Here is a 26,438-nt window from a genome sequence, read left to right as displayed (position 1 = left end):
GATTTAGTATTATTGCACTTCCTTTAAGTTGTGGTGCTTGTGAAGAAAGGATTAAAAAGGTATTTGTCCAAATCTGTGAAGCGTAGGTTGGGAGATCCTGACCCGAGCATGGGCCAAGCTCTAAACGGGCTGAATCCTACAATTCCCATAATGCAACTCGTTAGCATTGTTTTATTAGACCATCCCAGCCTAATAAAAGCCTGCTTAGTTCAACCTCTACACCCCTGTTTTTTAACACAGGCCATCCATTTGTCTTCTTTAAATTGAGATAACTCTGTTGACATAACTCATTTTATTTAAGCAGCTTTTAGAAAGCTCCCTTCCAGAGCTACAGAAAATATTGTACAGTTTCAATATGTCAGTGAAACTGATCATGATATGTAAAATCAGAGAAGTGCCCCTTTAATAGGCTGCCATTATATTAAATAACATAACTAACTGCAGTACTAAGTGGAATAGCATTTAATTCATGGTCATATTATGCAGGGGTCAGAATACAATTCACGTAAACTATAGAGGTTTTGTAATAGCCAGATTTTTGGGATTAAGGGTTATTTACTGAGCACATGCTCTGTGGACAAGTACACTTTGCAACACTATAGTGTAATCAATAACTCTGCATGCGGACACACACATCCACAGCAGGGAGAGAAGAACAAGAAAGAGAGAGAATTACAGCACCTGCCTGAGCTTCAATTTGTCGTAGTGAAGATGGAGGGATTTTGAGCACAGGATATACGATCGGCCAGTCTGGACCAGGGGCAGGGCACCGCTGGCTTTTGGCCCACAGATGCAGCTTTATGTCTGGGCCAGTGGAGATTAATCAGTTCCCTGTCCCCTTGGAGCCCCAGAGCAGACTGTCTCCCCCACAATCCCCTGCCGCACAGGCACGAAGGCCACCTGAAGAATGGATGTGAGAAATGTGACGGCAGGGAAGTGTATATGTACGTTTGGGGAAGGTGAAAGATAAAGAAATTACAACACAATGAGTGTATACAGTATAGCAAGAAACTATTTTTCAAATATCGCTCTTCCTCCCTCACTTTAGTCTCTTTTTCTCGATTAGTAACCGAATGCTGACACAAAGACTGTCACAAATCATGCAGCTTCTGTACCATAGCGTACTACACATATCTTAAATTCCTTATGTCCCAGAGCTTGTCACACATTTTCATTTTTTTGTAGTGTAATGCAACTTTATCATCCCTCTGATGCCTCCCATCGGAGGTCAGAGTGTATAGTATATCAGAACCCTTCACATATATTGTAATACACTGTTGGCATGCTTCACTCTCTGACGGTGGGGACAGCTTACAAATGACAAAATGAAAAATAAACTGTCAACTTGATATGACTATGGGGAAATGAGATCATTGATCCTGGGTGTTTTGTCTGTGTCTAACCGCTGTAAGGGAAGTATTACGTCCCATATTGCTCCAGTGCTTACAGACCTCAGAGGTCAGGGGCTTTCTCTCTTTCTTTAGACTCCTTTCAGATGGCTCTGTGGAGAACACAGGAATTTGTTCCTGTCAAGTGAAATATTTCTTTTCTATGTGTGTATTAGAGTTGTTTCTGCTGTTCTTCTCCTTGTTTTTTTATTTCATGGTCCGCTTTTTTACCTTCTCTCACTTTTTCTTTATCTCAGGTACCTTGTGCTAGAACATGTGTCTGGTGGTGAGCTGTTTGACTACTTGGTGAAGAAAGGCAGGTTAACACCTAAGGAGGCCCGGAAATTCTTCAGACAGATCATGTCTGCCCTGGATTTTTGCCACAGTCATTCCATATGGTAAGGGAAATGATCCACATACCAAACAACTCTAGCTGCTATGATATGTGATATATGTTGTGAATTAGACTGCCTAAAGCAAATCAACCTATCGCTCTTTGATACTATTCATAGATGCTATTTCTTGGTTTGTAACATTTGGGATACAAATATGATTTTGACACAAATCATGGGACAATGTTAAGCAAGGGAAGATCAAATTAAGGTTTTGCCATAAAGTCATAAAGGTATATGAAGAATAAAGTACAATATTATATTGATTTACACTTAACATTTTGTAGTATAATAAAGTTGACTCACAGGTGCAGTACCCTAAAGTCATTTTCACATATGAACTCCAATCAATGTGTGAGGAATCAGGTCCTGACATAGTCCAGAGTTTCCCTTTCTCCCACAAGGGGAGGTTGTCTGTGTCAGATTTGAACTTCTGGTTTTACGCAAGTGGCATGAAACGTCGTTAAAACGCCAACTCGCTCGCTGTGAATTCTCACGTGATGCGACTAATTCGGACATTTGCGTTCTGACGTAAAGCTCTGCCGGGTAATGTCTAGATCATTTAAGGCTTGCAGAGCATGTGTTAAAGCAGTGAACACCACATCTTCCACAGAAATATTAGGCACTTGGGGTTAAAACTACAAAAAAACACATTCCCTATCTGCATAAAACCATCACACACATACAGTATAAAAAGACAAAACGGCTAATTAACAGGCATACCCAGGAAGGATAACACAGTAAATGTGGTTGTCATACAACATTGAACAAATAACGATTTCCCAAATAATGAATTCTAAAAAGATACAGAGTCTTCCTGATATGAACTGATCTATGACTGATCTAAATCAGTTTATTCATAGCTTTGGGGTGCTGTTAAGTTTTCAAACCAATGATTTAATATGGAGATTATACAACTGAGAAAATATGCTTGTGATTCTTATGAAAGTGTTTATTTTTCAGTTTTCTTAAAGTTTCTCTTAACATCAAGCTTAAACAGCTCAAGATGGTTGACACATGTCAAATAGAAAGTCAAATACACATCACCTTATATCTAAAATTTGTTTTTTTGTGTTTATGGTTTGGGGAATTACAGATCGTCCACTTCCATTCCATATGAAGTGCTCAGGTATCATTTTTGCAGCAGAACAGAAGTTGCTTTTTTTGGTAGTGTAGCAGCGGTCAGTAAAACAACTCGCATTCGTTCGTAATGTCACAATAATCCGTTTCTTTATTCTATAACTGCAACATAAACATAAATAAATTTGTTTTAAACAAAGAAATAAAAGTTTGTCTCAGTAAATGCGGTTGAAAATTAAATTTTCCTTCAGCTCTCTAGTCACGCACACACACCTGGCTCAGGTGAGGTCTAAATATGGAGTTAACACCCCCTGACGTCATCGTCATCACCATCACCATCATCATCACAGTTAACATGATCGACAGTAATTGTAATCAGCATTATCTGAATATCAGTAGGATTATAAATGACATGCATGTGAAAAAGATACAAATAAAATCTGTGTAATGGCTTCAACAGTTAGTACACAGTACTCTGTTCGGCTCTGTGTTGACTCTTTGTACTGTTATAACATTGGCTTGTGATGCATAGTGTTTGGCTTTAGGGGGTAATTTAACTGTTCACCAGCTCATAGACTGGAGGCAATCATATAAAGCTCAGAAGTCAAACATCAACAAACAGCAGGGGCTGATTTAGAGCGCTCATCTGTGTGTGTGTGCGTGTGTGCTTGTGTGTGTGTGTGTGTGTGTGTGTGTGTGTGTGTGTGTGTGTGTGTGTGTGTGCTTGTGTGCGCGTGTGTCTTGGATCCATTTGTGATCTTAAAACAGTAAGGTTCTTGTTTTTGCCGAGAGAAAGGACTGTAGTTGTTGTTACCGTGGTTTACATACAGACCCGGTTATAAGTGGTTATTCTAATAATTCTATTCTTGTATTCCAGTAATGTTGTTTTTCCTTTTATGTTAATACTGGTTACATTTAAAAATACAACTCTTTATTCTACTACTACTTTAAGGCTGTTCTGTTCTCTAAATGCATTCCTTTCAGTCACTAGTCATTGTCTTTGCTGTATCATCCTTCCTACTTACTAACTGGAACAAAGGTTTTATGCTAATTCCTGATGTAAACCAAGCCATTAGTGTATTTTGAGTGTGTATAAAATGTATTGTGTGTCAGATGTGAAAGACATTTGTTGTAGTTTTTCTGTAAGTGAAAGCCCAGAGTAAAGCCCAGAATGTTGAGGTCACTAACAATTAAAACACGGTCATTATGCAGCACATTATTAGCTTGTTTCTTTGCTAACACCATTAGCAGGGGCCTCCGATTACAAACATTAATATATCACCATTAATATGCCAGAGCTATCACCATGGCCAGACTGCTAGCCAGCCAGTCGACTTGTGATGATCATTTATATCTATACAAAGTTTCCTGAAAAGCTACCTGCTGCGGATGATGAAGAAGAAACCAAGCCAGTAAAAGACAGTTGTAGTTTAATATTCCCTAGAACTAGGTCTAGAGTACTAAATGCCTGGGAAATGGATTATCATAATGTTGCACAGGCAATTAAAAGGAAAGAATTAAACTTATTTATCATAAAATGAAAAGGTACGGTTGTTGTTTTTTTTTGTATTGTGATTGAATAGGCGTTTGTTTTTATGCACGGCATAGTTAATAGAACAGGCAATTACATTGTGACTGCTGATTTTTAATAATAAAGCTATCGTAGGAGCCGTTGTACACAGTGACAGCAGAAGCTATATCCTCATTTCACAATTACTTTACATGTCACTGATAATCTCGGAATGATGCGCCAAAGATAATTTTATTCTTTGAACCACCAAATAGGTAGTTGATGGATTCCATCTTAAATTCCCAAAGGGAACTAAAAAAACAGAAGATAACTCGTGTACCAAAAAGAACAAAACTGTTCTATCTAAGGAATGAAATTTAGAAGTCTTCTATCAGTCTGTGTAAATAACTGACTCTGGGAAGAACAGATTAGGCCAATTAAGAGAGAGCCTCTGGGACTGACGTTAAGTGCATGCACATACATAGATTATCGCAGCTCTTTTGTAGTAACATTCACAAGCAGATTTATCTCGCCCTTCCTGATTTGCTTTGCTGCTGTCTCTCTGTCTTAACTCCTCAAATCCCCTCACTCGGAGACAATGAAGCCTTGCAAATGTATCATGAGGAGCCTAATTTGGTTGTGTTGCCTTCCTCCATACAGTCAATTAGGGGCAAGCAGACAGACAGCATCCTTCTCACCTTCCTTCCATTCTCACTAATGAGCTCTCAGCACCCCCTCAATAAAAAGCATTTTTTCCATCACTTTTTCCAATTCTACTTTTCTGCGCAGGGGACTTACACAGGCCATTTGAAGTGTTCTTTTTTTTCGGTGACTCACTGTCTATGGCGGGGGTGGGGGTGTAAACACGTGCTTTCCAACCCTCCTTATCTGCTCACCTTCTTTACATTGCCTCATGCTTCCTCCCTCCGCCCACGTCCCGTCCCGAAATATTTCTATTCAGCCAGATGGATGTAAGTGTGAATGAAAGAGCGTAGAGGGCTATTTATGACTCAGTGTTTCTGCTGCCTGATTCAGATCGCAATCTGATTTAGGTAGAGTTTTCTTTTTATATGAAGGAAGGGAAAGGGACAAAGTGAAGCACGCAAGGATAGCTGACGAGGGAAAAGGAGGCAAAGATAGACTAGGGTAGGATAAAAAAAGACATAGGAAAGGAATTGTCATTGAGAGATACTTATAATAAATGCTGAGGCAGTGAGAGAAATTCATTCTATGTTAAAGTGGCTATTCGTAACATTCAGTTTGTGTTGATTCTAGCGAACGGTACCTGTTGTTCTAAAGGTATTTTCTTTACGTACCCATAGTAATTACTGAGTCATATAGTTGTGATGAATGTTTTTCTCAGACAGAAAATTATTACTTTACAATTAAATAATAAGTCACAGATGCATTGTTACATTTCATCTGTTGCACTCGGTAACTTAGCCTGGACGTAACATGAGCTAAACCGGGTAACATTATCACTGTAACTTTGTCACGAGCCAAAACATTGTCGTAGCAACCAGCGAAATAATAACTTAAATGAGTGTAGAAACCCAAGAACGCTTTACACAAGTACAGTGGGACAAGGGAAAGGAAAATGGTATGCTAACACAAACATGGACTGAAAAGCCGGCTGCTAAATAGAAGGGGGGCGTAATTCAGTATAAGCTACTGGCGTACAACCTGTCACCTGTCTTTCCCTTTTAGCTTTTTGTTTTTCTTAGTTTAGTTAGCTTTTTTTTTCAGTGATGGCCCTGCCCCAGTCTGAGCTAGAACTACAACAGATAACTTCTAAAATGAAAAATTACAGAGACCAGATCCGGTGTCAAACTATTTTCCTCTCTCCTCTGTCTCCTCTCTTTGGATGTTATTAGTTACAGTACGTCTGCCAATGTAAGATCTATAATGGATGACTCAGATACAGATATACAATAGACAAAGTGACAAATTAATGAGAACACCACAACCACACACCTGCTAAATGTATACACTCTCCAAAAAAGTCAATGTTGCAGTCTGCCAAAACTGCAAATGCCCAACAGAGACACAGATTGATCGATGGATTGATTAAGAAGAGTAAAGTGTATTTTCAAAACACTTCCCAATCTGATTGTGTGATTTTTACCCAGCTTTTGAATCATATTACCAGATGATGACAGGTTAATTTGAATGACATTTGTCATGATCTACACATTTTGCTACCTTACTACACTTGGACTTACCTTGCACAATGTTTTTATTTGCAAGTAAGCAGTGAAGGTATATTTATTATTTTCAGTGCTTCTGAAGCTGTGCCTAGGATAGGTCAAGCGAGCCAGAAATGACACCAAACCCACCCCTGTATCACTCTCCAGTCATTTTGTCCACCCACTCCATTTTTGTCATATGCTGCACAAGCAGATAATTCCTTCACCCACATCTGCACAGTCATGAGCAAACCCACTTAACAAACCATCCACAGAAAAATATGCACAATTTCACCCTGACCACAACACACTCCGTCCTCTTTTTCACCCCTGTTCTGTTTGTTAAGTAATGACTTGGGTCTTTCCCCTTGTAACCCATTTAACCACACTGTGTCTGTCTGTTCAATACAAAGTGTGTGTGTGTGTGTGTGTGTGTGTGTGTGTGTGTGTGTGTGTGTGTGTGTGTGTGTGTGTGTGTGTGTGTGTGCGTGCGTGAAAGATAAAGATTATCTGTCACTAGATTATCTGTGCTAGTGCAGTGGATCTTGGAAGAATACACTGTCTCTAAAGCTTCATTGTAAATGCTCACAGACACACACATACACACAAACACACACAGTCACACACACACAGTCACACATCTACTTTTCCTGACACTGATTGTTAACGCCACCTACATGTGCACTAACAAACACCTGGTCCAGCAGTTATATTAAACCGGACCGATGAGGAGGTAATAACCTTCTTCAAGTTGCTGCATAAAACAAACATAGATGCAATATTTTATATTTTCATCACATTTACTACATGGTTTTCCATCGTTTGAGGTTTGACTGAAGCTCTTTTAACTGTGGCATCTTGTTGCACGCTCTTCTTCTCCAATTGGTTTAATGGCATCAGACTGGAAACTTTCCATCAGCTGTTCACCTTGATTCATCCAACATCTTTCAGCATGCAGTTCATGTTAGCCTATATGTCATCCTCCATCATCTGTGGCCATGCCCTTGTGGCTGTTTGTGGTTGTGTTTGACAACCTTCTTGGGAGAGTTTACCCAGATGACTAACTGACTGTCTATCTGTCTGTCTGTCTGTCTGTCTGTCTGTCTGTCTGCCTAAAAGCCTGTACTTATAGCCTATCATCATTACTATTGATGGTTGCTAACAACACAGAATGAAATTGTCTCTCTTTCTCGCTCTCTGTCCTCTTTTTAGTAATTTAAAATGATCTGATATTTCCTCTTCTGCAGATACGGGTGAGGTGAGAGGTGCGAAGTTGAGAGTAGGTGGAGTGGAGAAATGGAAATGGGATGGGTAAAATGGGGTATGGAAAATGGAGGTGGAAGAGGGAGAGCATAAGTAGTAGGTGCCTTTATGGTGCTTGATTTAGGGGGAATAGGCTGGTGGTTGTAATGGGAAGTGTAGCAAGAAAAGGGAGAAGGCTGGCTGAATGAGGGAAGTTAAGAATGGGGTTAACAAAAGTAGCTGTAGAGAGAGGATAAACAGCAGGTTAAGATAATAAATATTAAATGGAGAATAAAGCCAAGTAATAGATAGTAATTGTATTTATTTGTCTTATTTTGAACAGGCACAATGGGCTATTTTAAGAGGAATTCTGCACCACCAGGGCTGTCTATATTGGATGCCTGACTTTGCTATGGATTTTTTCATATCTATGCCACTCCTTCCCTCCAATGCTTTTCTGACAGCAAGTCTGTTTATTCTGCCTTGAAGGTCCGCTGCTCATCCTATCTTGCTCAGTCAAACTCCTCTGGATTAAGAGCAAATGCTGGGTTGCACACACAGATTTGGCACAACAAAGCAAATAGTTTGTTTATTACAAAACTAGCCATCATTGTAATCCCATGTTTTACCCACTTTATTCGATGCAGCAATGCATTACATCCCTAGTGTTGCTCAAAACCCCAGAGGAATAGATAGAAATGCCCCAGATGGCACAGTATGAAGTGCTCGTGTTGCCAGTCACTGGAGAGGCAACTCTTGTGTGTGTGATAGCTGTGTGCCTTCCTCTCAATTCTAATCCAGTTTAAATACAAATGATGTGAGAGTAGACTACGAAATGTGTATGACACTAAGTACAGTACTGTACTGGAGCTATCCAAGTAAAGTTTGAAGATCGTGATGAGGATTTGAGATCAAATGTGACCAAAGGTGAAATGAAGGGAGAAAACAGCTTTAACATTGTCACTTTAAGAAAGAGAAAATTGGTTGCATCTGAAATTGTTCTTATGATTGACTTATTAAAATTTACACTCAAAAGAATTATCTGTTCATACTGTGTTGTTATCAGTTGACATAACACAATCAGATAATACATAGAGCATGGGCAATGACAATGGTCACCAAGTTGACACTTTGTGACCATTGCTGTTTTATGTTGCTTTCTGACAGACAGCGTAGTGAAGGACGTGTGCAGGCTATTGCTGACAATCAGCAACTGTTCTTGTTAGTATCTAAGTAAAATGAGTTCACAAGGGACATTCTAATAGGGATTAATAGAAACCTTTAATTTTTGTGTAACTGTGACCACACTTGAGTACTTTCCACCCACTTGTACCCAACTGGCCTTGCTTTTTATCTGTACCTTGAACAAAATGTGTTCCAATTGTACTATTAACTTGGTCACTTGAAGAAGAAAAAGACATGACTACAGAATAATATAGCAGCAAAGCACACTCGATCCCTTGCTTTAAGCAAAAAAGCAAAAAAACGACCAAATCCATTAGACAGCAGAAAAGGGGAAAAAGACAACTTTATTATTCTCATCCCTCATTGCTCTCAATACACAATTAACCCCATTGGCTAATGAACGATTGTGTCTAGCACATCTAAGTCAGCAGTCAGAATGTTGTCCCCTTTTGTTAATGTGATAGAATATTAGCCTAGAGCATTTTAAATGAATGTGCTTGGTCTCGCTCTAATTGGGTCAGCAGAAGCCTAAAAAAGTTTGAGAGAGAAAAGGAAAGATAGGAAGAGGAGGATGACACAGAGGTGCGCCGGAGGCTAAATGGGTACATTTCAGCTTTCAATGATGGTTAAAAACCCTTCTTTGGCTAACAATAATGGAACTATGATAGCTCTAGCACTTCATAAAAATGCAAATACAGGTGTGCTAATATGTCTTAAAGATGCATTTGAGTCATTACTGTTAGTTTCCAGCATTCCTGTTTAGCTAACCAGTGCCACATATCTTCCATCTGTATCACAGGCTTAGCAAGAGGCAAAAATAAACGTGGTGAATGTCAGATTTGTCACTAAGGGAAAAGTATATTTTCCTTGGGCTGGGAAATTTAGTTACACAACTTGCCATAAACATGTCTGGGATATTATATGCATGTGAGCCCCAAGAGGACAGACCCATTACGACCTTCTATAAAACAGAACATATCAGCATGGAGCATGCAAATGATCATAGGCAATTAAGAGCTTGGTGTTAAATTGCAAGAATTGTGTCTAACAGCCCCACTGGGGTGTAAACTTTGCTCAGACAGCATGTAGACACGCATGTGTGCCCTGTAAATTACACCGAACAGCATTGTAAGAGCTTTTTTTGTGTAGCAAGTAGCACATTCACATCAGGTTTTTTCCCCTGCGGAAAACATCTGTGTAAAACTAATATGCACTCATGACATGACATGACATGACATGAGTATTTTAGAAAAAAAAGCATTTTCCTAAAACTTGCTAGTGGTGCACAGCTTCCAAATTTCTGGAAAGAAACACTACTGTTACATTTGAGCTTACTGCAGCTGTTGAATTCGTTTAACAGTGTCACCTCATGTATGACATATGAGTGGAACACAGAGCTATCCTGCTGCAAGGCCTGCTGTGTGAGCAAGATTACAGTTGCAAAGTGCAGCCTAATGTGTCAGAGAGGCAGTTTAATGTTCTATTATGGATACCCAGGTCCTGACAACCAATAAAGCATCCAGATGCAATTTGTCCCCCTGTTGCTGTCCATGGATAAATCTTTTCTTTTGTGGATCAGTCTCTTGAGGTTTGGCTGTTTTTGTTTTACATATGATATGCCTATGATTACACAAGGTTCATGCCATTTTTATGGGTATTTAGATCTTGATTAAGTATGCATCTTTTGCATCTAAGGCTGACAGTTGGGTAGATTTAGATATGTATGGCTCTGTAGAGGCTGCGGTTCTATGATTGGGGTCTGTTAGGATCAGCAGCTTATCTTCCCATGATTTCAATAGTTAGCAATGCTTGTACACTGTCTTACATACTAGCCACAATCGGCACTGCCATTGTATTTATCACTGATGTCACACCAAATTATCTCCTGGTCCCTGTGTCTGTAAAAACTATATTTTGACCTTCAGCCTTTTTAAACTCCAGTGAATTCAGATGTCAAAAACATTTACTTGCCGTAAAAAACATTATTTTTAAGGAATTATTTAATCAGGAATGTTGACAAAGACGCCAGTGGAATAGAGGGACAACCTCACACCGTTGTTCCTTCCTCGTGTGCTTTGACAGTATTAGTTAAAAGAGAAACTCTCACGCTCCTAGCATCACTGTCAAATGATGGTTGTGTGAATTGATGAAGGTTTTAGCCTGGGGAGAACTGTTTTAGATGCTATCTGTGTTTTATTTCAATTATAGCAGGGATCACAGAGACTGTCGGTAATAACAAACCAGCTGACAGGTAATCCCTTAGGAGAGGAAACGACAGCAGCTGATGTCATCTAAGGTTAAACTTCCATCGTGATGAGGCACATGCAGTTATTGTTTCTCTCTTTCTAGCATTACTCTAAAGAGAAGATGAAAGCTTAGTTCATGGTACCCTGACAGCTTCAGTGGCTCTATAACTCTCCCACGGTTTACAAAAAGCATAAAGGGAGGTAAGCAAGTATACACGTACGCAAGAGTGAGATGGATAAAAATGAGTGTCTGAATGTCTATGTAGCTTCCCTCAGCCTTGGTAGACATCATAAGAGCAGCACAGTGGGATGTGAAACAACCCTCAACCCCAGAAGAGATGTTAAATACACGATAAAACACCAACGCTATCTTTTTTTGAACTCATTGAAATTGAGATTTTAACCTCTGACACAGCAACAGCATCCGTGATTTGAGAAATATCTTCCAGTCCGTGGTCCTTTTTAAGGAGAAAGACAATGTCCGTCGGATGTTATCCCCCTCGCTGTGCTCAGCAGTTATGAACGGCAGCTAATGAACACCACCTCAGCTGCCTGCTCCCCTTGACGCCCTTTGCCCAGCCAGTTTGCTGGTGGCTGTGTGGGAGATGAGAGGATGCAGATGAGGGGCGAAGAGGGAGGTAAGGAGAAAAGGACACAGCAGGGGGCTGTCACAGCTCGTACCAGCTCAGCGCTGAGGTGGTAGCCCCCTAGTCTCAGCATGGACGGATCAAAGTGAGACGTGTTGCAGAGACAAGGAGGGCACCCGGTAACATGTTAAGATGCTGTGTTGTTCACAGTTGCGTGCACAGATGTGTATCCGAGCTTGATCCAAAGGTGTTTGATAAAACTTGCCGCGCGCGCCTTCCATTTCTCCTCGGTTTCACAAGTTTATGTACGCTATGATGAGCTCTTTCATGTTTCATTAACTGTTTTATGTCTTTGTCTCCCTATCTTTCAGCCACAGGGATCTGAAGCCTGAGAACCTGTTGCTAGATGAAAAGAACAACATCAGGATAGCAGACTTCGGCATGGCGTCCCTTCAGGTTGGAGACAGTCTGCTGGAAACCAGCTGCGGGTAAATGATCCAAAATCATTGTGATGCATGGTTTCTGATCTAAACTCACTTCCTCTGCAACTGAAATATAGATGATATCTAGAATGTCCTGAAGGTAAAAATAGGTCATGGTTGGAGGACACATGAAGTAGCCTGTATGCAACAGAGACAGACGAAGACGAGGGTGGTGAAGGAATAGAGAATGATGAGTAGAGCTATCAAGCCCTCTGCAAGGTGCCGTGTTCTCAAAGCCTCACAGAGAGTGCTATCTGGCTGTGAGCAGGGCCACGGCCACGGCCACGGCCACGGCCACACATTACTGCTGCTCTCCGTCTCCTCATGTTTGATGCTGGGCTTTATGGTCTGGCAGTCCCGACCACGGCAGGTCCATCAATCCCACAACGACTGTAATGAATTTGCTTGCAGGAAGTCACTTTCAAAGTCTTTGGAGTATAGTCATCCATATTGTGGGAGCGTTTTTATTTAACCCTGACCAGTGTGCAAGGTTAAATACAAGTTGAGTTGCCTCTTAAATAAAAGAAAAAACTGATGTTGATGAAGGTTCAGTGAATTAACAGGAATATTTCACTGCTGCAGACAAAGTTTTTCTCCAAAGAGTTTCATGTTTCTCTTACCTTTACTTCACACTGGAAATGAGACGTAAGCCCAGCCAAACCTTTGTTTTTTTTTCCCTTTTAATGAAGTCTGATTATAAAACTTGTGGCCTTTATCAATATTTGTATGCATAGTACACAAGTAAAAACACATATAGAACAGAGTAGATTTTGTGATTTTAGATGACTTCCTATTAAGATGATGCTTCACTAGGCACACAAGAAAAAGAAAATTCATTTGGGGCATAACATAACGGAGGGAGTTCACACATTTATGTGTGTCATCTCTAGATTTAGAAAAGTATCTGTTCAGTGAGAACAAGTGTCAGATATCTAAATCAGTCTAGAAATGCTGTGGTGGAATGGATAGGCCAGTAGATGTAAACCAAGGAGTCTTTTTTTGTTGTCTGAAGGTCTTTGGGAGAATCAAAGCTCTCTGGTTACACTTGACACTGCATGTAGGGCTGGGAGGGAGATAGCGATGCCTTGTGACATCTGTCCCCAGCTCAGACCTGATTGGGTTCAGATTATACCTCCAAATCAGCCGCAACTGAAATTACACACACTTGCACACACGCAATTTGCCAAACATACATGCTCACACAGCGTTGGCGAGTTCATCCCTGACGTCATGGACCTTTTGTCCTGTGCTTGTTTGGTTGTCTCTCTGTCTGTCTCTGATTCCCTCTTTAAAATACACACACACATATTTAAGCTTGTGTATGCACACACAAGCATGCAGTTGAAACTGTTGCATAATTTTCCTGCAGTGCCTAAGCTCTCATGACTCATCGGTGGAGATCAGGCAAAGTGAGAGCAGCGTGCATTGCTATCTGCAAGTAAAATGTTCAGGATTGGGTCATTCTGCAGCCATGATGAACACGCTGAAGCGTTTTCTTTTCCTAGAAAGACCTCATAATGTGACAGCTCTTACTCAGCTTTTTAGCCTGTAGACCAACTGTATCTATTGTTGATGCATTCTGCTTCCACTCTGGAAATCTGCCATGCAATCCAGGTGCAGTGCATCTGCTTAGTCCCCCACTTATATTTACAAAGTGCCAAAGGTACTTGTTGCTGTTGGGAACACAGAGGTGTCTTACAGATGCAGGCACAGACTCCCACACACAGCTAAGCCAAGTAGTTCAGTTTTCCTTCCACTCTTATCTCCATCAATGTATGCTGCTCCATTTGTGTGTGTGTGTGTGTGTGTGTGTGTGTGTGTATGTGTGTGTGTCTTGTCTATACATGTGAATGGGCAATATACTGTATGTGTGGTTATTGATTATTCATGCACTTCTGACTGTCCCGTCTCTAAGTGTAGATTTGACAGTTTTTAATTAAACGCATTTATCTGGCCCCTCTCACCATGCAGCTGTCTGACATATATATATTCCACATCCCACGGATAATGGAGCTAAGTGAAACACCCCAGGTAGAGTAAGGGGAGCCTCGGAGCACATACATAAACAAATGCAGCATACGCACGTATAGATGAGCAGAGGCATTGACAAGCACACACAAATATGGATCCAGGAACATGTGCATAATGTCTCTCTATGTCTCTGTAAGCCCAGCTGTGAGTTCATCAGTGCTTGCTGTTTGTTTAGTTCTGTTCCTTTAATTGATAAAAGGAAATTATCTGGGTAGCAGCAAGGAGCCGCACAAATTTGGTACAAAAAGCTGAATTTCTGTCAAGACAAGCTGCATGTCGCAGTGTCTCTTCAATATTGCCAGGCCATATCTCACAACTCATATCTCTGGAGCTCATGATACTTCCTTACAAAGCACATTGTACCACGTGTACTATAAGTTACATGGTAATCTTTATAGTTTAACTTGTGAATATTTTTTGGTCCGGACATCTCTCTGCAAATAGTCTGACGCTGACAGGCCCTTTGGTGTTTAATAGATAAAGACAACTTTTTAATACATTTTTATTGAAAAAAATGCCCCCACTTCAGCCGTCTGCTTGAGTACAACATGAGGTCCTTGATCAAATGCGTTTTTTGTCTTTACGCTGTCGGGCAAATCACTTTCAGCTGAATTTTGTCCCACTGTGCTGCTATTTGCTGCCCTCAGAATAGCAGTGTTCTGTCTGTTGATGCTGTTACTGTATGGGATGTTGGAGGTGTTAGGTTGAGGGAGTAAATGAGCAAGAAAAGACTGATGTTATGTCAACCCACGCACATCTGTTTCTCAAAAGACTGCATTTTTTACTCCGGTCAGAGGGCTCTTTACAGCTCCTTATTTATCTTTAGTATCCAACTCTATACTCCGAATTTCTGAGCAGCAAGGGATTTTTTATCATGATATACAGTATATTCCACGATGAAGGGATAACCGGTTACAAGGGTCGGGGTTTCCATGGCTCCTCGATAAATGACTTGGTAGTTTTCCAGAGTCCAACAGTGAAGAGATTACAAAAGATGACATATATAAAAGTACACACATACACATACACACATATATATATACTGTGTGTGTGTGTGTGTGTGTATGAATATATATATATATATATATATATATATATATATATATATATATATATATATATATATATATATATATATATATATATATATATATATATATATATATATATATATATATATATATACACACACACACACACACAGTATAAATAAAGTAAGCCATATAATTACAGTATAGGTAAGAGTAGAAAAGAGATAAGCATATTCTAAGCATATAATGATGATATAGCTGACCAATTTAGTGTTCTAATAATGACAAATTAGGATTCAGCTCAGATGCTTGTATTCCAGTCTTCACCTTCACCCTGTTCTCCACCGACCTGCAAATAATTAGTTTATGTTCACCCTGGTTTCCGCTGTGGCTTGTGTGCATTGGCACTCAGAAGGCATAACTAGTGCAAACCTTTTTTTTTTTCTTTCTTTCTTTTTATTCCTTGCTCATCTGCATAATGCACCATGACACTTGCAATCAGGAGGGCCGTATTTGCATAGACTCGTGTTTGAGCTTCTCCGTTGACATGGAGGCAGTGTTTGCTATCGGCCAGTATTTTGACAGCCGGAGGATGCCGTGCCGTCAGCACTTGTATTCATGAGTACACAAAACAACAGCACAGCTAATGGACGCCATGTTTACAGACTTCAGATAGTCTCTCATTAGAAATATCCTGGTGTTAGATTAGACGAAGTGGGAGGAGGAGGCGGAGGACAGATCACCAGGCGAGGTTTGGGGGAGACAGGTGCCTGATTTGCTTTCTGTTTGCAATCACATTCAGGCATGTTGAGAGAGAGCAGAACCTTGCCCAAAATCAGAGAAACAAAGAAACGTCCTGTAGCTAAAACATTGTTTAAATTTTAAATTGACCCAAGGCACTTCTTAGTACCTGTTTCTTTTCATATCAAGGGACATAATTTGGCAATGTGGCAATGTCAAAGTACTGCAAAAGTGTTTAAAATAACAAGTCACTCCAACGCCTCTCACAGCCAGTGGCTTATGGAGCAGACGTTGCGAGGTAGCTCCCTAAATCGTCATATGATATTGATGTGTCAATCTAGTCATTGAGTTTACTGTCAGTCCATCCAGGTGCAGTAAAGATTAGTGGGTCTGTTCACTATCTGCTGTGAGAGGATGCCCTTGAGTGAGCAAGCAGGAGGACATCCAAACACCCTCTGTATGTCTAAACTCCCAAAGCACATCTTGATCTATGCTCACTTGAGACATTTATTGTCTTCCTAAATGGTTCTCTTCACATTTTCATACAGCGGTGTGCTGTAAGACTCTTTTTTTGTATCATGATTCTATAACCACTCTATTATTCTATAACCCTGACTTACTTTACAGCAGTACAAATGGAAAAGTTTTCAAATAACCTGGAACATTTTTTTCTGTCTTTGTGTAAATTGTGTAAATTTGTTCACCTTTGGCACTTTTTTGTTTGTTTTCCCAACAGATCTCCACACTACGCATGTCCAGAGGTCATCAGGGTGGGTCATTTTTAACTGATTCAGAATGTGTTTAGCTTCTTTTTCACAGTCCCTCATCTTATTTTTACCAACCTTAACACTCTGCCCTAAGCTGCTAACAAACACTCTCTTGTCCTTAGGGAGAGAAATATGACGGGAGGAAAGCAGACGTCTGGAGCTGTGGGGTCATTCTATTTGCTCTGTTGGTGGTGAGTGCAGCTTGTTCTTTACTAACTGATGCTGACTGGACTGACATACTAGTTTACAATTCTCCAGATAAATATGGCATTATACCATTTAACCATAAAGTGTGGCCTCCTCTTCATAGTCAACCCATATGTACAGCCTTTTTACCATCTGTAATGGATCAGCCTTGTCCTAACGGGACATTCCCAACTTTACACTCAAGGTGTTGACTCGAGGTTGACCTCAATGGAGTGGTGAGATGGTGGGGGCTTGAACCTGCCGTTTCGAACAGAAACGTAGGGTTTAACCATTAACATTTTAAATCTGATCATAAAAAATGTCTTACTGGAATAAAAGCCCTCAAGTGCAACAGAACATCAGAGTAAAGAGGCATCTTTGTATTATCCTGTATCAACACTGTATCCATAATGAGGTCTATTCTCTAGCTACATTATGTCTGTGTTTCACCAGCCATGCAGCCCTAAAGCTGTGTTTCATCAACAACTGTACTGTAGTTCCTATACACTCCTGCTCTATGAATAATTCATACAGCCAAACTGAAAGAAGATAACCCAAAATAAATACCAACGCTGACAGGGCGGGTTTTGGCCACAGGCCCTGTGTATTTTACCTCTTTCTCCCTCACTTTGACTTGTCTTGTGTGAGGGTGTGTGTGTGTGTGTGTCTGTGTGTGTGCTTGTGTTAAGGACACCCTTGCACTCTTGCGTTCCATAAACCTTAAGTTGTTTACCGTCGTCTCCACTGTGACCGCACATCTCTCGCTCCAAACAAACAAAATTCCTTGATGCTCTGTGACTACAAATGAACAGTCCTGCTTTTTCTTGTCATCAGGCTGCGAGATAACCATTTGTCTGATTGGGGAAGACACGCATACTCTCCAGCAGTTAGGCTGCGCTCAGATCATCTGTTACACAAGCCTGCCCCCCTCTTTTCTTTCCTCTACATCTCCTCATTTCTCAGCCTTTCTTTGAATATTTCTCAACCTTTTCCTCTTTCTCTCCCCCCTCCTGTCTTGTCTTGTGGGGTTGTCATTCATCAAACAGCCACATCTGTGAGGTGTCAGCTCGCTCTGATAAATGACTCTGATGAGAGAATGCTAAATGAACGAGGTAAATGAGAAAGCTGGGTAATTATTAGAAAAGCCCCGTTTTCAGCCTACTGCTGTTTATTATTTATTTTGCATCATGGCTGAGGGGAGAATGCTCTAATTGGAGATTTAAACAAGTTGAGAAAGCGAGCCTGTTCTTTAAGTAGTGCAGGATTTGGGCTCAAAAGGTAGTTTTGTTTCTTCTCGCAACCCTAGTTAATCATTCATACTCTTTTTCCTATTTGCCCTTGATTGAGTGAAGGCTTTTTTCTATTCTAATGCTGCCCTTAAAACAAGGAAAAATGATTTCTTCTCTACTTTTATTCCTATATCTACATCATCAACACTTTCAATTTCTTGTCCCTGTCGTTACTCTCTGTTCCTTATGTGATTCTCTCCAGGGTGCACTACCGTTTGATGATGACAACCTGAGGAATCTGCTAGAGAAGGTGAAGTTGGGTGTGTTTCACATGCCACACTTCATCCCTCCAGACTGTCAGAACCTTCTCCGTGGCATGATTGAAGTGGATGCCACCAAAAGACTAACGGTCAGTTCAATTAAGTGACTAGCTAATAATTCACCATTATGGTTATGTTTGTTCTTTTTGGACTTGGGCTGTTTTACATGCTTTGAGCTTGGCCCTTTAGTTCCAGTTACGGGAAGTCTTCATGCAGTGATATTTTGGACAATAGCTTTTAACTCTGGGGCAGCAGTCTTGTGAAGGGAGTCCAAAGTCATGCAGAAAGCCTAAAGAAAAGAGGGCGCGTCAGCATTAAAGGGGAGGTAACCATATATGACTGATTTCAGAAGGAACGTTAAACCCTTGAGATTGTCAACTGTCAAATTGCATTATCATGAACCTCTGCAGTATATGTTGTTATTCTTAATCTTAAGCATTATGCTGTAGTCATTTCAATACTACAGGAAGCTACACAGTACTCCTCATGGAGAATTCATACAATCCCAGTGACTCAGTAAGACCTGAATTATATCTCCATTGAATATTTTATCTCCGTAGTCCACAACTAGTATTCTAATAACTAATGCAACTAATGATGTTGTAGAAGCAGAAAAACACATTTAGATGTTATTTTAGACAGCAGTCGGGGGTGGGGTGAGGGGGGGTTGCAGACACATCAGATATGTGTTAAGAGAGGAAAAACATTATTTTGCAGATTCACAGCAAGCTGGCTAAACTTGTATTGCTCCAAGGAGAAAGCATGTTAGCAGAGACACGCATTCAAAATGAAGTAGCTAATATCAACTTGCTGCCAAGCCAACCATCGTCTTTTTCTTTGTTTTCTTATTCTTTCACCCGTGTTTCAAAAATGTTTGCCTCACCTCATCCCCGATTCTGTTTGAGTTCTTTCTCAAGTGCGGGATGTGGATTCAGGAGATCACTGTTGTTTGTGTGCTCTACCTCTGCACTGTTTAGTGTACTCATCACAATGCTAGTCCCTTTCTACACAGCATCTGATCACCTTGGCGAGGTGGCTGGAACATAGCTCGAGGAGCAGAGGGATGTGAAGGGCAGAGAGTCAGGATGAGGGGGAGCTAGAGGTGGACAAAGGAGAAATGTTAATAATGAAAGCGAGATCTCAAAAGGTTCACACAGAGCTGTTGCTGCCCTTTGATCTTACCCTGCATTTTACATTCAGGCGATGCGCAGAAATACAGACATGCTCACAACTTTCTGTATCTGCACACACATACAATACAGAAACTACATGTTCGCACACTTACCACATGCACACACAACCTCTCTAGGCTCTCCCGGTGTCTTTGTGAATCAATGCAGTTAAGAAAACTGTTTTCATGCACCTGCCTGTAAGCAAATGTGGTGACACCACCCTTAAGTGGATGCTGATGCTCCATTCCCCATGCTTGAGCTAACTTTCACACTGTCAGAATGATTTTACATAACAGAAATGTAAAAGAAAGAAAAAACACAAAAGACAAGACAGCTACAAAGAGAGAGATGCATATTTCCAGGATAGTTGACATCCTTAAGGTACAGTCCTTCAGATAAGCAGCACTGTTGATACATGAACTTGAAAGCCCCCATCTCTTTAGCATTCTGTTTATACCTTATTTTTCTGTTCCCTCCGCCTGATGAGAACAGGTCACCCTGAGATCCCCTAGATATGTCCAGCAGCCTCCAGCGCTGTCCTCGACAAAAGGGTAACACACGGACCGAGCTGCTGTGAGAGAATATGCTAACTCGCCGACCCCCCTCCTGTGCACAAGGGATCCTAACAGAGCTCTGGGGATGTGTTTCAACCATGCAGGATGTCAAATAGCCCTGTTAGGCTAAGCATTCTTGGAGTTTAGTGGTGACCGCTTAGTCAGAGACACGACAGGTACACCCAAGGGTGGGAAGGACATCCTAAGAAAACATGTCATTTTTTTGCTAGGGATTATTTGTCATAATGATGCCGACTTCAGTGTGTTGAATCAAATCAATAGGGTACTCAGGACAAAATGACCTGCTGTGTTTCAGTATGGCTATTGTCATCTCCTGGTTATTACATTTTACCAGTAGATGCACACAAGTACACACACAAAGACAAGCCCCTAAGAGTCTTGAGTAGGAGGGTGCAGACCGGGTTTTAGGGGCTTAGCCCAATAAAAACCTTTCTCTTCATTTCCTGGCTGTGTAGTTGGAGGCCCCGGAGGCGACCTCGGCACAGTCATCTCATCTTCAGTGTCAAAATGAACACAGCCTGACAGACAGACAGACAGACAGACAGATAGACACCCGAAGATTTGCATCCTTGTGATCCCTGCTTAACAAAGAGGACTGGCTAGCTTATTATATTAAAAAGCAGTACATCACAGACATATACAGTAATGCATTAATGTGGACCGCACAGCTGGCATACCGAGGTTTTTGGAGTGAAAATAAAAGGAAGTGTGTGTTTTTGTGTATCACTGAGAAATCACACTGTAATTTAACACAAATTCCATGCCGATACAGCGTTTCCTGTCACTCTGCTAAGCTATGGTACTCACCTTTTAGCAGGATAAGATAATGCTAATTTAAGTGGTATAACAGACTCAATGTCAAAGATGTTGGAGCATTAAAACATATTTTGGAATTGCAGAAGTAGGAAGAAGTTGGTAAATTATGAACTTAATTTTTTTTTAGCTAAGGCTATGTTACCAGCTAGCCTTAAGCTTGTTTCACATTGCTACCGCCCTGACAACTGCCTAACAACAAGAGTGTTTCCCGAAAAAATAAAGTGTCTCCTGCCGCCTGGCTGTTACCACCATAAGTTAAGTATGGTGAACTCTGTGCAACAGAGCAGAATCTGGTCCATTCATTCATACTCCTACCATTGTGATTGAAACCGCTTCACCTCTGATGCCATCCCTCATTGAAATGACTGGAGGCGGTGATTGGCCTTGCAGCTGTGTAAAAGCTCCTTTGAGTAGTTGAACTGCAGTCACTGTGGTTTGGTTTTAACATGTGTTCTAGTTCTATAAATGTATTTTTTTATGGTAAAACAGATGTCAAAAAGTCAGGACTTACATTCAGGTCTTAACTCAAATGTTTATCAAATATGTAGTTACAGTGTTTGGGCTTTGTAGGGCAGAATAGTTCCCCATTACCAACCCCTATGTCCCTTCCTGCCCTAGTAAACAGCCACATGATTAAGACATGCATAAACATGCAAACCTGCATACATAATACAAGTTACATAAAAAAAATGTTTATGCAGCATACCTGAATGCACAAATGCTCACGCCTAGCCAAACCAGCACTACCTTCTGAGTGAAAGCATTTGGAATTGGTGCTGTCACATTTAGAGACTGATTGATATGATACCGCATTTCAAACCACATTACTTTCAACCCTGTGTGTGATATCAGTCTCTTGCCTCCAGGCCTTCAATAAAAGTGGAGAATAGGTCACCCACTGGCCTGTATCTGACAGGCAGGGTGCCTCTGTCAATACCATGACCTCTGTGGAAACAGACAAGATTCAACTAATAGTTAGCCTGGCCTGCTCTGTGATTGCACTAATATCACTTGAAGGCATTTATCAGTTCTGAAACACAGAGGTAAATCCTCTGGGATGGTAGGAACATTGAGACATTGATGGAGACACATACCCAAGAACTATGCCTCTGAATAAGTGACAATAATTAGAACTGCTACGTGTGTCTCCTGTGGTTTCACAACAACAGCATGTGCAAATGAAAAGGTCCTGACAGTGACATCGATCCTGTTTTCCTCTGTGGGCAGTTGACACACTACGGAGACATTCTGACAGACATATTCCTTTGTTGCCCTTTTACTCCGTGTTTTTACCTCTTTCTGCTTGTCCTAAGTTGGCAAAATACTGTGGGATGAGAAGAGTAGTATTTTTGTGTGTGCGTGTGTGCGTGCGTGTGTGTGTGTGTGTCAGGGAGATGGGAATAGAATGAGGTTAGGAGATTCCCTTTAGACCTAAGGGCTTGGCAGGGTCAGCAGTGTGTGTGAGGCAGATAATATTCTTTGTTTATAGCTCAGTGGTATCACCTCTCTTTGCCTCACTCTTTTCCTCAATAAGTTTTTCCCACTGGCGATATTAAAATTTGAAGGCCTTATTATTTACTTCCACCATTCAATCTGGTCGTATTGTCCTATTGTGTTTTCCATTATGCCGGTAAACTCAGGGGTTTCTAGAGCCATTCTGCACCAAACGTTTCTACACACAGGCAAAAGATTAAATGTTCTTTGTATTTACATTGTTGCCGTTGATATTTTAATAGTACAAAAAAGATAATACATTAAAATCAAATGCATCACATTGCTTATGTACTGACCTGCTGTTTCTTGTGTCTTTTACAGTTAGAACAGATCCAGAAGCACACATGGTACATGTAAGTACTCTGTCTTTCCTCTCGTTTTACACCCTTTACACTTCTCCTTGCATCTCCTGTCCCGGGGGGGGGGGCATGATAAATGGCTTTGCGTTTCAGCCCTGTACACAAGAGCACATTTGAGCAGGGCATGACTCCACTCTCGGCGATGTGGGGGTAAATTGGTAGTGCATCAAAAAGGATGTGCAGCATATGGTCAGCTGAACCGGGAGCAAAAGAGAGGGAACAAGCAGGGATGTGGTAGAGGATGAACCCAGAGAAAATCAGTGTACACTTTGTTTAGTTTTCATAACAGTGTGTACCCACCTTTTCAAGACCATCTTGAGACCATATATGGTACATGTCATTTTAATGTATGTCTCTTTTAATGCTGAAAAAGCATGAATCCATGTTGTGTTTTTTGAAAATATACCAGTACATTTATTTTATGTGTTTCTAAAGGCTGATATCCGCCCTGTAATAATCATATTATCCCCATTTTAGAAGTTGTATCTGAGGAACATTTTTTAAAAGGACATTGAAGAGTCTTAAACTGCTGGAGCACAGATGACTCATGGTAGGAGGTTGTGAGTCCTGGAAGGGGTTGAGTTATGGTTTCTGTCATGTTCTGAAAGATCATGCAAACAGACAGCGAGACTGATAAAAACAAGAGGAGACAAGGGAAGGGCTGGGAGAGAAGACTAATGTAATGTGAGTTTTTTGTCAGTGAGGAAGTTGCCTGGCTGTCTGTCTCTGCATGGCAGGTTTGCTGCCCAAGTAACTGACTGACTGATAAATGGATACATTAATGAATGAGATGGGGGATCTTCCAAATGTGTCTGTGGCTTTTTACCATAAGAAGCTCATCAGTGGTGGAAAAATAATAAAAAGTAGGCAACATATCTTTCTAAATGAAACAAACTACTTTATGTACAAATTCATATAAGGTCATTTACTCCTATTGTTGATTAGTTTTATTCAGGGGGTTCCCCAAATAAGATTTTTCATAATTGAATCAGAATTGTCTTGCCTATCATCTACTGATCGTTGAATCACGTAGGTGCTGGGTGGAGGCGACCATTGGTCACAGATCATGGAAAGTGAAACTTACTGTAAATCTTTCATGGGGGCGGTTGGATTCATTTCAAGTTATTAAAAGCTTCAAAGATTTGTGATGAGATGAAACTGATTTAGAACAATGCAGGGAAAGGTTGCAGCTGTCAGAACTGGCCCGGTCTGAACTGGACTCTCCGGCGCTGCGAAGATTCGACTGTGAGACTGGCAGAATATTCAGGGTCACCCCTAGTTTTATGAGTTGGTGAGCTTCCTAACAATCTGAGCCGAGCAGCTGAGCGGAGCTGTGGTGCTGAAAGGACAGCTCCAGGCCAAACTCTCTTCACCAGAAACACTAACGATGGCCAGTGGACAAACACTCACGGTCCTACAGACCAGCCTTTATGACAGTGTTTTGTGAAAGAGTTGTCAATTTAAATTTGTGGTCATTTCGGATCCTTCAGTTTGTGGTGCCGTTGATTCGTATTATTTTTTACTAAGTGATCTACACCTTTCTGTCACCTTATAACCTTCATTAAGTAGTAGACTGTATTAGTTTTCAGCATGGTGGACCTAATAAACTGGCAAATGATTGTAGTTTTAAATGGGCAAAACAACAGTTTTTTCTTTTTTCTTTACCCCCACCACCAAATTCTTAATGCAAATAGTAAAGCAAGGGTTATGTAGGACTTTGGATCCATATCATAGGTGGCGGGGATTTTAATAGCAGTTTAGACTTCCCAGCTTTGGGGAAAAAGCTAGAGGGAAAAAGTAGATTAGCTATACCTGTGAAACTGTGTATCGGAGTATGTGCATTTGCACATGTTTATGGATTGGAGATTAATTTGTTCTTTGAAGCAGACATCTAGAATGTTCCAGAAAAATGGTGTCAGTGCAGAATGGCCTTTCATCTTGTCATTGCAAAGAATAAAGTCCTGCTTGTGTACTCCCAGGACACAGGACAATTGGCTCACAGAAAGAGAAAAGACAGACATAGAAAAGTGACATAACTAGGAGAGTGTCTGGAAAGTAGGAAAGGATTGGAGGGGGAAGAAACTAAACTTGAACAGATAGCCAGGAGGAGAGAGGGAGATTGCAAAATTTACCAGCGTGACTCAGTTTTTGTCTGCATCTTAGTGAGCATTCACCCTCCGCAGCTTACATGTAGAAAGACTAAACCTTTGGGAAATACGTGACTATGAAATTTTTAACCGAGTCATGATGAGGTAATGTTCCATCCAAGAGGCAAACAAACACTAAAACACTTTACTATTTGAAAACGTTTTTGTCAGTGGATTCAAACTTACATTGGTATTGACCAAAGTGGCTGGCTGTGTCCTTATTTGTCTTGCCTTTTTTTGTATTCCCAGAGGGGGGAAGAACGAACCAGAGCCAGAGCAGCCAGTGCCCAGGAAGGTGACCATCCGCAGCCTGCCCTCTGCAGACGACATCGACCCAGACGTACTGGACAGCATGCACTCCCTGGGCTGCTTCAGAGACAAAAACAAACTACTGAAAGACCTGCTCTCAGATGAGTGAGTGAATGAACAAGGAATGGGGAAAAGGTTGGACAGAGAGGACCAGAATATAGATTTGGTTTGGTGAATGAAAAGCTGTGAGTTAGGAGCCCGCCTGCACAATTTGGAGAAAAATACAAATCCCGTTTTTGTTTTTTTTTAGCTTAGAATTGATATCACAATTCACTGCTACAATTTTTGTCTCATGCAATGTAATGTTTAAAGCACACATGAACCATGACAAAACCAAACAAATTGGAAGTACCAAAGATAGATTTTTTTTGGGGACCTGCGGCACATTGATCACCCCAAGCCTGTAAACATAGAGGCTTCAATGAAGACAGCGCTCTAGAAGCTATTTTACACAGTCTTTGTTTAAAACTCACGGCAGAAAGTAGGAGCGTTTGTGATGCAATCAGCTCGTAAAATTAAATCAGAATAAAAATCATCAAAGTTATTTAAAAATGAAATTGCGAACAGGGGTGAATCAAAATCGTGACTTTATAATGATTATCATACAGGCCTGGTTAGGAAAGAAAGATACAGGATAGAGAGAGGGGAAGTTGAAATGAACAAAGTAAAGCAGCTGAAAATTGGGAAAGGAGAATGGGGTTTTCTGGTCATACTGCAATAAAAACCTCTGTCTGTGTGTGTGTGTGTGTGTGTGTGTGTGTGTGTGTGTGTGTGTGTGTGTGTGTGTGTGTGTGTGTGTGTGTGTGTGTGTGTGTGTGTGGGGGTGTGTGTGTGTGTGTGTGTGTGTGTGTGTGTGTGTGTGTGGTACCCATGCAAGGCCTTGTTTTTCCCCCAGCTCTTATGAAATCCTGTGAGGCTGTCACTTTAGATGTCAGAGGCAATAGATCACTTAACTGTTATCAC

The 26,438-nt window shown here is 40.8% G+C and overlaps 1 protein-coding gene across 12 annotated transcripts in view; it reads left to right on the top strand.

Moving 5' to 3' along the window:
* Positions 1 to 26,438, top strand: part of brsk2b (BR serine/threonine kinase 2b) — a 166,191-nt gene that overhangs the window by 116,826 nt on the left and 22,927 nt on the right. For all 12 annotated transcript variants that reach the window (XM_034878760.1, XM_034878764.1, XM_034878763.1 and 9 more), the window contains 7 exons: positions 1,646 to 1,786; positions 12,188 to 12,304; positions 16,838 to 16,871; positions 16,991 to 17,059; positions 18,546 to 18,692; positions 22,982 to 23,013; positions 25,416 to 25,580. In XM_034878760.1, the coding sequence (XP_034734651.1) occupies positions 1,646 to 1,786; positions 12,188 to 12,304; positions 16,838 to 16,871; positions 16,991 to 17,059; positions 18,546 to 18,692; positions 22,982 to 23,013; positions 25,416 to 25,580 (705 nt within the window). The remainder of the gene's footprint in view (positions 1 to 1,645; positions 1,787 to 12,187; positions 12,305 to 16,837; positions 16,872 to 16,990; positions 17,060 to 18,545; positions 18,693 to 22,981; positions 23,014 to 25,415; positions 25,581 to 26,438) is intronic.

The sequence above is a fragment of the Etheostoma cragini genome, chromosome 8, assembly GCF_013103735.1.
Source record: "Etheostoma cragini isolate CJK2018 chromosome 8, CSU_Ecrag_1.0, whole genome shotgun sequence".
Classification (NCBI taxonomy): Eukaryota; Metazoa; Chordata; class Actinopteri; order Perciformes; family Percidae; genus Etheostoma; species Etheostoma cragini.
This window is presented reverse-complemented; position numbering and strand designations above follow the sequence as displayed.